General features: G+C 46.9%; 1 protein-coding gene across 2 annotated transcripts in view; it reads right to left on the bottom strand.

The window, feature by feature from the left end:
- ehbp1 (EH domain binding protein 1) overlaps window positions 1-15,000 on the bottom strand; it is a 163,703-nt gene that overhangs the window by 113,182 nt on the left and 35,521 nt on the right. For both annotated transcript variants that reach the window (XM_053682914.1, XM_053682915.1), the window contains one exon: window positions 1,610-1,791. In XM_053682914.1, the coding sequence (XP_053538889.1) occupies window positions 1,610-1,791 (182 nt within the window). The remainder of the gene's footprint in view (window positions 1-1,609; window positions 1,792-15,000) is intronic.

The following is a 15,000-nucleotide window of genomic DNA, read 5'->3' as shown; positions in this document are numbered from 1 at the left end:
AAAAATATATAGACGGAAAGGGGAGGGAGAGAGGGGAGAAGGATCTTCTGTCCAGGTGAGAGATATTTACACATTCGGGGCCGGCGGCTGGAAATATTTCATCTCTGTGCTGTTTGTTGGGATCGCCGTGACATGAATGTCAAACAGAGAGCGAAGGGGAAAAGAAGACGAAGAAAGAAAAAAAAAAAAAAAGAGAGACTTGTAGAATATTAGCCTCTCGAATATCCTTTCATTTCGGAAGCGTATTCGGGGGATGGAGAGAACGCAGGGGCGCCTGTTGCATCAGATTCTTTTTCGCGACACGTGGCGGAGATTAATCTGACCGACGATGCTAACGGCGGCAACGATAAGCAGCAGATAGGAACTGGAGCGAGAGGCATTCGGCTGGTTATATGACCGATATTATATACACACTTTTTCATCTACGTCGCTCTATAAGGGTCACTGTAGGTTTATAATCACTGCCTGTAGCTCGTGTGTTCATCCACACGATGCATCAGCCCTCAAACTGAAGGAAAAATTGATCTCGGTGACCGTAACCATGGCGTTGTGGTGGTTTGGGTGTCTCGGTAAGGATTCTGCAGCTGTCCTGAGATTAGTATGGAAACATAACGCTCAAAGTAAAAAATACTGCTGAACTTCATTACAAAAACAAACAGTACTGACTGCACCGTGAAAACGTACTGCTTAAAATGAAAATATATTCATAGAGATCAACTATTAAGAAATATCAAAGTAAATAAAAGATATACATCCAAACGGAACCAAAAAGAAACGCTCCAGATAACAAACACAGTCCAAAACGAATCGAAAAACACTTCAAATAACGCGACAAAATTAGTCAGCGATGGTTTTTATTTCGCCTCTAGAGGCCGCTCTCGTCCTGTATAACGACGACCTATAATCCCAGGTGATGATTTTGGCCTAAGAAAGATCTTGCTAAATGTGTATTAATGATAAAAACAAAACAAAAAAAACTTTGAGTCTGAAACATTAACAGCAAAAGTGTTTAACACTTGGCTTAGACGAAATGTGACGCGAAAGCAAAACGGACATACGCCAAAATGTTTGCTAATTTTTTTGTAGTAATTGTGGACAGAAGCTGCAGACTGGCATCTCGTCTGTAAACATCGGCATTTACACATGAGGAAGAGGGAGAGAGACAGAGAGAGCGAGTTGGTGAGAGAGAGCGAGGAGGGCGATAGATAAGGAGCGATACATTTGGAACTCTGGGAATGTGAAGAATGTCACATGAACGCACTCTCATTAGGCGAGCGAGAGCCTGCGAGGGGCGATGGAGAGAAAAAGAATGAGGGAGAAAATGTGAGAGGGCAAGAAAGGAAGATAACAGGTGAAAGAAAGAAAAAAAAAAGTTCTCTTCTGTAAATAAAAAGGAGCACTCGGGTCACAGAAAGAAGGACAGGAGGAGTGAAGGTGGAAGAGAGAAAAGAAAAATAGAACGAAAGAAAGAAAAAGAGAGAGAGAGAGAGAGAGAGAGATTATGTGAAAGCCTGGAAGCTTCGACTGGCGTGTGAGCTCTCCAGGAAGCAGGAAGACGCTGTGGGTTTTGTTTTTCTTTGGGGGGGGGGGTTGGTGAAGCTGGACTCACGTGGCTTTGCCCTCTCGCAGGAAGATGCAGGAGAGCGAGAACTGCAGCGTGGCCGCCACCACCTTCTTGGAAAGAGGCTTGAACTTGATCTTGACGTCCGTCTGCGTGGGCATGGGGCTCGCGTACTGCTTCATGTTGATGCTGCTGGTGGCCAGGGCTTTTCTCCGACCCGACGGAGACTCCTGCGAGAGAGAGAGAGGGAGAGGGAGAGGAAATGAAATAATCAACACAGATTCGAATAAAATATGCATAATTGAACCGATTTTCACCAAAATGGGCGGAGCTTAAAGATGACTTGAACTGCAAACATTAAGCCTAGCTAGCTACCAATAAAATAACAATATTTTATGCTAAGCAGTATTTACGTCACACCTAGGAAATGAAGAAAAAAAAAGATAGCTGGTTATGTCACATGATCACGTTTTCAGAACAGCTGACTGAACTGAATTTAAGCTCCGCCCCTGCTGATCGAAGATCAGCATGTAAAACAAACGTTAAAAAGTAGGAGTGTTTTCCATGCATTCACTTGACTTGCTTTAGCGAGCTATGAACCAACACACACCAACACACCTTCTTTACCGAATGTATTCTAATTGGTACACGCGACATTATTTCCCACAAACGCGTTCGGTACATGACGCAAGACGCTTTCTTCTGAACGAACCGCATCGATGAAAAACAAATAAATAAACTAATCTGGGGATATTTGTATATTAGACACTGCAATGTATCAGTGTCCTTCTCCTATGAGCAGCTTGGTGGTCAATGGCGCCCCCTGTAGGTCAGAAATCCAGACAGCAGGAACACGGGAAAGAGTCAGATGAAGTACACACTGTATAAAGCGAAGGTCAAGGGTCACATTTCAGTTCTGCACCATACTCAGATAGAGAAAGGGTCCGGAGGAAAACAGACACACACACACACACACACACTCTCTCACATACTCATTTTCTCTTTGTCTTTCTTGCTCACACACACACTCTCTCTCCGTCCCTGTCTCACACACACTCTGTGTCTAGCTTACTCACACACACTCACTCACTCTCTCACACACACAAACTGTCCGTCTCACACTCACACACACTCTCCCTGTACTCTCTCTCTCACACATGCTCGGTCTGTCTCTCTCCCTCACTCACACACTCTCTCCCTGTCTCTCTCTCTCACACACACACACACACACACTCACACATGCTCTCCCTGTCTCACACACACTCACTCGCCGTCTTTCTGTCTCTCACACACACACTCTCCCTGTCTCGCTCTCTTTCACACACACACACACTCACTCTCCCTGTCTCTCTCTTTCCCACACTCTCTCCCTGTCTCTCTCTCTCACACACACACACACACTCACTCTCCCACATTCTCTCCCTGTCTCTCTCTCTCTCTCTCCACTGAGAGCTGCAGGTGTGAGTGTCGTGTGGCAGTCTGGCGAGAGCAGTGCAGCATCTGCAATCCGTTGGCAGAACGAGGCACGATCAGAGAGGCCGTTTCAGCACTGCAAACACACCGCTCCCTGCCACACACACACACACAACAACAACAAGAAAGTAAAGAGCAGTGCGTCACAGCGCTTCTCTCTCGGCTCGCTCCACTCTGGCAGAGGAACTCAAAAATCCCAAACCTTATCCTGAAGACATTTGTTCGATATTCACGAGGTCTGACGACAACAACAACAAAAAAACCCCACATACGCATCGACACCTTTACCCTCCTAAAGAAATCCCCATTCTCTCCTGTATAGAAACATTCCCAACCCAACATGCCCCGCCCACTTCCCTGATAAACTGCTGCATGCCCACCATTTCCACACTGGATCATACCAGGCCCTTTAATAACCTTTAACGATGCTCGGACACGCAAATTCTCCTCGTGTCACTCGGGACACGCATGTAAATAAATAACTAATTCCCCTCGTTGTTGTCGGGTAGCGACGACGATGTAGTCCAGAGCTTCCTCCTTCTCCTCTACAACGCATATCCCACTCGCACAGATCAATGTGATCGCAGATACATATTCCAGACTCGCTGTGTGCACATAAAGAGCGGATGGAGGGAATCTCAGATTGGGATCTCGCCAGCGGCTCGGTCTGTGTGTGTGTGTATAGATGCTGTGTGTATAGATATGCATCTGTCAGATAGGTGGTTGTGTGTAGTTGTATTCCCATAGGTAAAGAGAGGGGTCTTATCGACGCTGTTTGAGAGAGACTGAGATGCAGCTACGTGTAGACACACCGCCACGCACTTTTCCAACACACTCTCTCACACACACACACAGTCAAGCCTGTACGAGACAAGTTTCCGCTACGTTGACGTGAATAAAAGGCGGTTATATCGCTACGGTCGGGACAGACCTTTACCGAGCTTGACGTGAGACTTGTTTCAAGACATTTGCATTAAACTTTCCTGCTGCCAAACCTTTCGCATCCAGAGACCCTTCCAGGACGAATTCAACTAGCGGGCGTATATTCAACGTGCGCAACAGCATCCCGTCTGTTTATTACACTCGGAGCGTTTTATTCCTGAACTTCCCATCGAGAGATGAACGTATTAGATTCAAGCCAGAAGAAGAAGAAAGCCCGCCGCGTGTGCGGTACGTGGCCAAAAGTATGTGGACACACAGATACGTGGTTCTTCCCGCAAACCGTTGCTTAAAGATTCTGAAGCACACGACTGTACGTCGTGTCTTTGCACGCTGTGGTATCACAATTTCCCTTCGGTGTATCGAAGAGGCTCGAGAACCTGTTCCGGCATGACGACGCCCCTGCGCACGAAGCCAGCTCCATGAAGACATGGTTTGTCAAAGTCGGTGTAGAAGAACTCGAGTGTCCTGCCCCTCAGCCGATGATGAACGTAATCACGGCTTTGATGACGAAAGGTTGTGATTCCTAACGCTGATTGGGGGGGGGGGGGGGGGGGTGGGGGGGGGGGGGGACAAAACATACTGCATTGTGGATGGAAGAGAAGAACGTTGCGCAATCCTGTCCAGTCTGGAAGCAGACATGGAGCAGAACTTGATATCCAGGTGTAACCGCCTTGCCTTGGGAATAAAAGGCAGGAAACACCCGAGACTGTCATTATCACGGAGCGACCAGGCCGAAACACGTCTCTCCCCTACTTCTCTTGCTCTCGAACGCCGCTGTGGCATTAAACCAAGGGCAACACCTGGGAATCTCTTCACCATCTCCACTCCAACCAACCCATCTACAGAATTACCCAGACATCCCATCTCGCCAGGCCTGACCCTGAATAACAGGCTCTTAATAGACCACTTTTAATAAAATGAAGGAAAAACATTCGCTCTTGACATTTGTGTTGACATTTGAGCCCCTGTTGAATCGCTCGGAAATATAGCGTGTCATCCCTGAAGAAAACGGTGCCCGACTCCCCCTTCTTATCAAGCAGATTAGCCTGCTGCATTATACCGAGCTAATAGCGCATGTAGATACTTTGTGAATGAATTTTCCGAAAGCATCAAACACTTAAGACGGATTTAGGGCCCACTCTCCGAAAGAAATACTTAAGGATATGCAAATACCCGGCGAAGAATTGGGTTTTAACTAGATTTGACGAGCGCAAACAATAAAATGTGCTCTTTTCCCCGGCCGCCGGTGTCAATCAGGAGGCGAGATTAAGAGCCGCGCTCCTGACAATGTGTAAAATGGAAAGGGACAATGAGGCACTTTTAATTTATCACAGGGATATGACTATCAATGCGCTCGCATTGTGTCTTCTGAATCGCTAAACACCTCGCCGAAAGGGGAGACGAGGGCTTGCCAGGTCAGCTGAAGGATGCCCCCTACTGCCATGATAATGTACTTCAACCAGACTCGCACCTGAACACCGGCAGAGACTCGAATCCTTTCCAAATGTGTACGGAACGTCTATCAGAATATGAATAAATGAGAAATATCCGGGTCAGTAATGCATCGAACCCAAAGAGCACGTGGATGGAGAGGCGGGTCCATTTAACAAACAATTAGCATTTAGCAAACAGGAGCTATGAGAGGAAATGACGTCAAATGCATGTCACTCGGTCACTCCTAGACGTACACGGAAGCAATAAGACACTTGGGCGTGCGCCGTTATGGGAAAACGACGAGGGTCCGGGTGGCACAGGTGACACCGCTTCACTTCAGACCGCGTCACACCACCCCGTCGTTGATCATCATCCATAACGCCATGTCCTCGTGTATTAATGATATTTATGGCAACGTAATGGTTTTAGAGGCCTGTAAGAAATGCTGGAATGATCCTTCTCTCGTTCGCATTTACGGTCAGGACGACTACGGAGTGACTCAGAGAGGTGGGGGTGAGCTGGCACTATCTACTTCAGAAGTGGCGATGTGTGTGTGTGTGTGTGTGTGTGTGTTATTCTGCACATCAGGGGAGGCTAGCCCAGCTGTCCAGGTATTGATCCACAGCTGGCACTAGTATGGGGTTGAGGCTCAGAGCTGTTGGCGGTCCCACCGTACACACACACCAAATTATCAGTCGGGGCAGGGGAAGGGGTCTGACCTCCTGCTTTTGTCTCATCAGTTCATTAATTAGAGACACACCAGAAAGGAAACAAACAGCTCCCTCCTTCCTCACACCTCATCACACTATCCACTCGATCAAAAACACCACACACACACACACACCGCATTCGGCTCGCTACAGCAGGCCAAAAAAACAAGACACGTATTCACGATTCGTACCGAAAGACAATCGGAGGACGAAGAGAAACATCGCGTCGTCTACAAGGTGTTATCTTTTAGTACTAAATCCAACCGGTCAGGGTTTATTACGAGGGTCGGGACTATGTTTCGTGTCTGCTATGTTTCCATGTGCACGCAGGTGCTTCGTTATGATCCGTCCACTACATCTCTCTAACGTTTAGGAGATCCCCTGCAACCGCCAAGACCGTGAGACAGAGATGTGTGACTACGTAGCAGAGCCCCAATGGTGGCTCAGGACTCACTAATAACACTAATCGTCCTCGGCGTTGTTGTGTGTGTGTGTGTGTGTGTGTGTATTATCCATCTTGCATAACACTTACCGTACACAGGGTCCGCGAGGAGCCTGGAGTCTATCCCAGGGAACTCGGGGAACACACCCCACACGGGGTGCCCATCGCACACACACACACACACACACACACACACACACACACACACACCAATTCACACCCTACGGACAATTTAGAAACACCTACAGCGCATGTCTTTGGACTAGGGAGGAAACCAGAGTACCAAGAGGAAACCCATGAAGCACAGGGAGAATACGCAAGCTCCGCGCACAAAACCGCTAACCGCTATGCCAGCGTGTCCCCCCCCCCCCTCATATCATGTGGAACACACTTAAAACGTTACGCTAATATTCACGGATGCTATTTGTTTATTATTAGTCATTTTTCACTTTAAAGTGATATTTTTCCTCTCCGAGTGGCTAACCTGATATCGGTCTGTTACACACCCCTGGTGTGATCGCTCTCAACGTCGGACCAAAACAACCAGCCGGACGCCATCCGAACCCAGATTTAACCCCGCACGTCTGATGAGTAAAAGTCTTTTCATAAGAGAAGGTACCAGTTCTTTTCCCCTGAGGCCTCGTTTTAAACCATCCCCTACGCACGAGACAATTTAAGGTGGTTTAAGGACAATTTAAGGTGGCTCCCCCCTTTCTGACCTGATGTTTCGCTTCACATAACTTCACGTGACCCCTACACAAGCGCTGCTGGTGTGTCTCTCGCTGGATTCACGTCCATCGGTCGTCGAATCGTGAACGCGTGGAGTATGGGCGGAGAGATATATACGGGTCTGACACGACGACGTACTGAACATCACAGCTCCTGCGCTGGTCTGTATTTAACGGAGATAAAGAACTGCTGAACCCAAAGTGTAAAATGTGTTTTGGGGCCTTTAAAGTGCTTTCCATCTCATTTCTCACTGTCCTCCCTGCCTCATCGCATCACACTCCTCACACACACACACACACACACACACTCACTCTCTCTTATCAGTGAGGTCAGAGCGCAGTGTCCAGTCGTCTCCTTCTCATCACACGGCTGACCAGAAAAATAAATTACAGCCTCCCGAAAAACTCCTACCGCTGCAGTACTGCCGAGCGCACACACACTCACATGAGACACAGATATATTGGATTAACAGACGAGTTCATTCCATTTTTAGAGGTGCTACCTCATCGTTTTCCACCTCATTCCACACACACACACACACACACACACCTGAATGCCCTTACATAGACGGCAGCGATTACATCTTTAGCACTAACCGACCTAATCTACAAGCAGAGGCCCATCAAACATATAAAATAAACAGTTATCAGTAATTTGCTGATAGCGTGTGTGTGTGTGCGTGTGAGAGAGAGAGAGAGAGAGAGAGAGAGAGAGAGAAAAAGAGAGAGAGAGAGAGAGAGACCCCACTGCACACATTACCAAGACTCCTATTTATTGGGAAAAAGTGCACACTGGGTAAAACAGACTATTCCAGTGCTGAGGTTTCTTATTCGTCCTCGAGCTTATTTCTGAGCTGGTGGCGTAAATCCCACTCGCTAAGTTCAGCCTCAGAGTAAACACCACGCACAGGAAGAAAGAGTCGACTGTTCCAACTCAAAACAATCAGTGTAAAGTGGAACAAGACAAAAAAAAAACAAAAAAACAAAAAAAACAAAAAAACAAAAAAAAATGTGTATTCGTTCGGCTCGTTTGCGTTATTCAAGGGTAATTAATTGTTTAATGATAAAGAATTAAATAAATAAATAAATAAACAAACACCAACAAGCAAAAAAACGCATCTCGTACACAACAGCCACATCTGGGATACACACGCGCAGAGATTCTCGTTCTTTATAAAACAAATTATTAGTTATTGACTGACACAAAAACTACAGAATTTTTGTTACTATTTCACCAAGTTGTGTGTAAACGTCCGCGTAAATCTTACCAAACTATCTCCGCCAGACTGACGAAACTTTCAGACATTTTCTTCTCACGGCTCAATTTCGGATCGGATCGCGGCTCTCGCGCACGTGCGTCAGACAGACCGGGTATTAATCCGCACACTGCTCACACCTGTGGAGATGCTCCACATAACTCAGAAACAGAAACACGCAGATCAGTTACTGAAATAACATCGGATTCGTACTGAGCGTCAGACAACGATCACGGTTCTCAGACTACTACGCTGGAATCTAGATCGGACAAAAGCGCACTGTATGGTCGTATAAGTGAGGAATACACCACCACGTGCTGTGATAGGAAAATAATCAGTGACAGAGTTTCCACACAACTAGAAGAGTAATCCCCAAAGTGTCTTGTTACTCTCACTGTTCTTTTTTTTTTTTATCCGTTTATAGTTACATTTAATGTTGTGGAAAGTCCATGAAGGTTGTTTACGATAATGAAAGACGTTAGTTATGAAATACAGGTACAAATACAGTTACATAAGAATGAATAACGAGCACAGAGAAGTTCTTTATTCATTCGCATATCCCTGAATGTAAGGAGGCCATGATACAGCGCCCCCTGGAGCAGAGAGGGTTAAGGGCCCAACAGTGGCAGCTTGTCAGTGCTGGGACTTGAACCCCCGACCTTCCGATCAGTAACCCAGAGCCCGTCAGTGCTGGGACTTGAACCCCCGACCTTCCGATCAGTAACCCAGAGCCCGTCAGTGCTGGGACTTGAACCCCCGACCTTCCGATCAGTAACCCAGAGCCCGTCAGTGCGGGGACTTGAACCCCCGACCTTCCGATCAGTAACCCAGAGCCCGTCAGTGCTGGGACTTGAACCCCCGACCTTCCGATCAGTAACCCAGAGCCCGTCAGTGCGGGGACTTGAACCCCCGACCTTCCGATCAGTAACCCAGAGCCCGTCAGTGCTGGGACTTGAACCCCCGACCTTCCGATCAGTAACCCAGAGCCCGTCAGTGCGGGGACTTGAACCCCCGACCTTCCGATCAGTAACCCAGAGCCCGTCAGTGCTGGGACTTGAACCCCCGACCTTCCGATCAGTAACATTATGAAGTGAACTCGGTACACGATGTGATGAGACATAACCTTAATTGAGAAATTTAGAGAACTGGAGTGAGAAAGTAAAAGAAAGTTCAGGTGTGTGTGTGTGTGTGTGTGTGTGTGTGCGCGCATGGTCAGATGTACTCTACTGCAGCACTGATGCCATGTGATATTAAGCCACAGCTGACCTTTCTGAACCCCTGACAGTTCAGGCACAACAAAAACAGCAAGACGACTTACTGCTGGAGAAAGGCAAATACAACACACAGGGATTAGTGTGTGTGTGTGTGTGTGTGTGTGTGTGTGTGTGTGTGTGTGTGTGTGTGTGTGTGTCCTGCTAAACACTGGCATGCTAAAATCCGACTCCTTTCAGTAGCATCGACCGAGACGTTCCGAAAGCACGCAGAAGTGTCAGGAAGCAGACACACACACACACACACACACACACACACACACACGATAGTAAACTGACCCAATGCAAACACTGAGGTGTGGGAGATGATCCGACTACACAGTAAGTTTTCTTCCACGAGAAAGTCGAAGGACAGAATGACTTGCAAGAAGTTTTATTCATGTCTCAAAGTTTCACAAAGACACCGTCCCTCATGAGCAGCAATCAAATCCATGTGTGTGTGTGTGTGTGTGAGAGAGTGAGAGACACACACACACACACACACACACACACACACACACACACACACCGACCGTCCCATAAGAGTGCTGCACGCATGTGTCCAGGTCTCGCTGGGAGAGCAACAGGGTTTAAGAAGGTTCTAGAACGGCGCCAGAAAAGCGGATTAACGAGCGCTCCCAGGTGACGCAGAGACACGCATGGGCCTGCGTTCATGTTTATTTCAGCTCCAGCGTCACACTGGGCAAAGTCAAAACAAAAGATCCTTTCTGTTTACTCGGCGTGTGTGAGCGGGTCAACTGCCAGCGAGAGCGGTCAAAGCTGGAGGATCCTGGGACAGACTCGAGGAGAACGGATAAAGGACAAGGACAAGCCCATACACATACACACACACACACACACACACACACACGTCGCTTTCAACACTGAGAATATCATCATCCATTCAAAACACTTCCTGCCTCATTCAGGATGGAGAATTAGTGAGAAGAACACGAACAATAAAGCTGATAATCGTATTATTCTTCCATAGCAGTTCTTTTCCCCACCCATGGACTGGTCTTAACCTCCTAACACAGCTCTCTCTCTCTCTCCATTTCTCCATCTCTCTCGCTCTCCCCGTTGCTCCATCTCTCTCTCACTCTCCCCGTTGCTCCATCTCTCTCTCACTCTCCCCGTTGCTCCATCTCTCTCTCCCCGTTGCTCCATCTCTCTCTCTCTCTCTCACTCTCCCCGTTGCTCCATCTCTCTCTCCCCGTTGCTCCATCTCTCTCTCTCTCTCTCACTCTCCCCGTTGCTCCATCTCTCTCTCCCCGTTGCTCCATCTCTCTCTCTCTCTCTCTCTCACTCTCCCCGTTGCTCCATCTCTCTCTCCCCGTTGCTCCATCTCTCTCCCCGTTGCTCCATCTCTCTCTCTCTCTCTCTCACTCTCCCCGTTGCTCCATCTCTCTCTCCCCGTTGCTCCATCTCTCTCTCCCCGTTGCTCCATCTCTCTCTCTCTCTCTCACTCTCCCCGTTGCTCCATCTCTCTCTCCCCGTTGCTCCATCTCTCTCTCCCCGTTGCTCCATCTCTCTCTCCCCGTTGCTCCATCTCTCTCTCTCTCTCCCTCCATTTCTCCATCTCTCTCTCCACGTTGCTCCATCTCTCTCTCTCTCTCCCTCCATTTCTCTCTCTCTCTCCCTCCATTTCTCCATCTCTCTCTCCACGTTGCTCCATCTCTCTCTCCCCGTTGCTCCATCTCTCGCTCTCTCTCCCTGTTGCTCCATCTCTCTCTCCCTGTTGCTCCATTTCTCTCTCTCTCGCTCTCCCCGTTGCTCCATCTCTCTCTCCCCGTTGCTCCATCTCTCTCTCCCCATTGCTCCATCTCTCTCTCCCCATTGCTCCATCTCTCTCCCCATTGCTCCATCTCTCTCTCCCCATTGCTCCATCTCTCTCCCCATTGCTCCATCTCTCTCTCCCCATTGCTCCATCTCTCTCCCCATTGCTCCATCTCTCTCTCCCCATTGCTCCATCTCTCTCCCCATTGCTCCATCTCTCTCGCTCTCCCCGTTGCTCCATCTCTCCGTTGCTCCATCTCGTTTCTCCATCTCTCGCTCTCGCCGTTCCTCCATCTCGCTCTGCCCGTTTCTCGCTCTCCATTTCTCCATCTCTCTGCCTCCTTGTTTCTCCATCTCGCTCTTGTCATTTCTCCATCTCGCTCTCCCTCCGCCTCGTCGCTTCTCCCTCCGTCTCTCCCTCCACCTCGCCGCTTCTCCTTCTTCTCATTGTCTTTAAAGCAGATCTGCTTTTCAGAGTTGGAAGTTTCACATTCAGCTAGAAACACCGAGCTGTTCGTCAACGCGATTTTATGGTAAATTTGCAGAAAGAAAAAAAAGAAAGCAGAGACAGACAGTTTGTCCAGCTGCCCGGACAGAGTGATGATTTAAATGCACTTCTGACTGATTAATTGAATGAACACTAACGAACACGTTAGTGTCCGGAGCGCAGACGTTTTCTGACTGACTTTTGGAGCGGAGTCCGTTCACTAATATAGTTCTGGCTACGACAGACGTTAGACACTGCACTCATCATATATGTTCTGCGGTCTGGAAAAACCCTTCACCTCGTCACCACCATCATCATCATTATTATTATTATTATTATTGTTATTATTATTATTATTCACTGAGTGAATAATAAGTTCCACACACCAGCAGCTCCAAAAAGAAAAGTGGAAATGAGCTAAAACAGTGACCGGATCACTGAATCAGTGAGTTGAACTTGAGAATCGAATCGGTTCTACAAATCTTTCAGACTGGTTTTATGAGCCGGATTCTCCGATTCACTGAAATGAACCGACTCAATCAAATGATTCACTCATGAATCGGACATCATTACAACACTTCTCTCATAAGCTCACTCGGGACAATCAAAACAGATTCATGAGATCGCATTAAATTTCGACCAATTCCTCACAGAAAGCTGTTGCAAGGCTTCGGAAAGCTTGAATACATACACACACACACACACACACACACACACACACACACACACAGGACTAGTTTTATTGTCGCTCGGTGTTTTTCGAAGCTCAATACTCCATTACGACTGCTCGACCGCGTGGAAAAACACACACTCTCGGAAATAGTGTTCCGACGTCCAAGGATAAACATCAGGGCGAGTAACCGATAAAGTTTCTATCTGATGTTAATTATAACGGCTTCGTACGGGCCAGCTTCAGAATCACAGCACAGAACAGGGAACATAATTATCAATTTTTTTACATTTTTTTTTTTTGAAAAACTGGGTGACTAGCCGTCTTCCCCGTCTTGTTTTCTTTCCTCTTTTGGTATCCCGATTTTGTCTCCTCCATCTCTTGCCATGTACCTGACGCATGTATCGACTCAACAGTCAAGTGCCACGTTTCTGAATAATCCACGAACATCTTAAGGACACACACACACACACACACGGCACAGTCTGAGGGTGTTCGTTATAGCGTGCTCCTAAATAGATTATTGTGCAAAGAGGCCATATGAATACCAAAAATATCATACAGGAAAGTATGGGAATCTGCTGGACCCCCTATTAAACCAGTGCCTTTAGAATCGTCCTAACACCCCCACCCGTCCCGTCCCGTCCCGTCCCGTCCCGTCCTGGGTTTCGGCGCCCCTGATTTAAGGTCACGATATACGGACATTACAACAAATGGATGGAAAAAAACTTAATGAATATTCAAATATATTATAATTTCATGAAAGGTTTCTCAATGAACTACAACCTGATATAGCAGTTTTACGTACTATATTTTCGAATATCATCAACGGAGTACATTTTCAATTATTAATAAAATTACTAAATTGTAGCAGTCCTTTCTGGGATTCAGTTCATGCTGGGATTTACCTTTATTATTTTTTCCCCAGTTTCCAGAAGCTGGAAGACACACACACACACACACAAGACAAACTGCCAAACCCATTCCCTGACTGTCCTCTAGTGGCCACAGACAGTAGTGTACTCTGGCGCTTTAGTGCTGTGTCAGTAACAGAAGAAATCACACTGCACTGTGATGGTTTAGGATCTGCACGATTAAATAAATCAATGAAAAGCTGATCTTGTTTAAAGAGGAGTAAACGGGAACTCGGAGCTGTGCGTTCGTTCACATGTCGGGACCTTTCATAGCGTGTGAGAATACAGGAGGATCTCGGTTGTCCATCAGACCTGGAGGGCGGGTGACGTATGATAACGATGATCATACAGAACACACATCGTGCAATGGGAATTAAACTATTTCAAAAGCACGATCTGAGGATGTTGAATTTTACTCAGAGCTTGTCTGAAGTGTAAGAATTGTTCATCTCCAATTTTTTTTTATTTATTTTTTTTACAAGTCTAGTGACATTCATAAATTTTTCATAAATAAATAAACTGAAAATAAATGTTTTTTTTGTTTTTTTTAAAACACAAAAACAATTGTCAAACTAGACACTGACTTTTTCCCCCTAGCATTTCCTCCACTTCCTAAATGAGGGAATGTCAAAAGACACACACACACACACACACACACACACAAAGCGCACAAAGAGAGTAATCTGGTGCCAAATAGGCCTGCCCAAGGAGCTTTGATGTCAGTCTCACTTGGCGCGCTCCCCTTCACCTCTCTTCCTTTTTTCTTTCTCCTTTTCTCTCTCCTGCCTTCTCTCTCTCTCTCTCAGCATGCAAGGACACACAGCATGTGTGTGTGTGTGACGAAGAGAGATGTTTGGCATGTCTTTGATCACTCCGTTATTAGTGAGGTATGCACAGACAAGAGGAATTAAGAACCCTTTCTTCCTCTTCTTTTCACTCTCACTTCATTATTTCCCCTCCATTTTCTGTCCTTCACTTTCTCCTGAAGCCACAGGACTTTCCCCCTGAAGCGCCGAGAGAGAGAGAAAGAAAGAAAAAAAAAAGGACATTATTAGGGGAATAGAGAGGGTTTGTGACGATACTAAATGGTGGCGGTGTTTTGATACGTATTTCGACACAGCAAAGATAAGCACTGCCCGAACGCGTCTTAGGTTTCCGTTTTCGACTGATAAGAACGATCAACGTTATAAAAGGACAATAATTGAAACCTGACATGGATCCGTGGTGCAGGCAGATCCACGCTCGGGGCTCTGGGCTTCATATTCTGCTGTTAGAAAGTCACACAGCTCTCTACAGATCAGAAGGAAGAACACTAGCCACCAGCTTCGCAACTTACCGGGAAGCCAAGATGCTCTGA

The sequence above is a fragment of the Ictalurus punctatus genome, chromosome 9, assembly GCF_001660625.3.
Source record: "Ictalurus punctatus breed USDA103 chromosome 9, Coco_2.0, whole genome shotgun sequence".
Taxonomy (NCBI): domain Eukaryota; kingdom Metazoa; phylum Chordata; class Actinopteri; order Siluriformes; family Ictaluridae; genus Ictalurus; species Ictalurus punctatus.
Note: the sequence above shows the minus strand (reverse complement) of the source record. Positions and strands in the feature narration are given on the sequence as shown.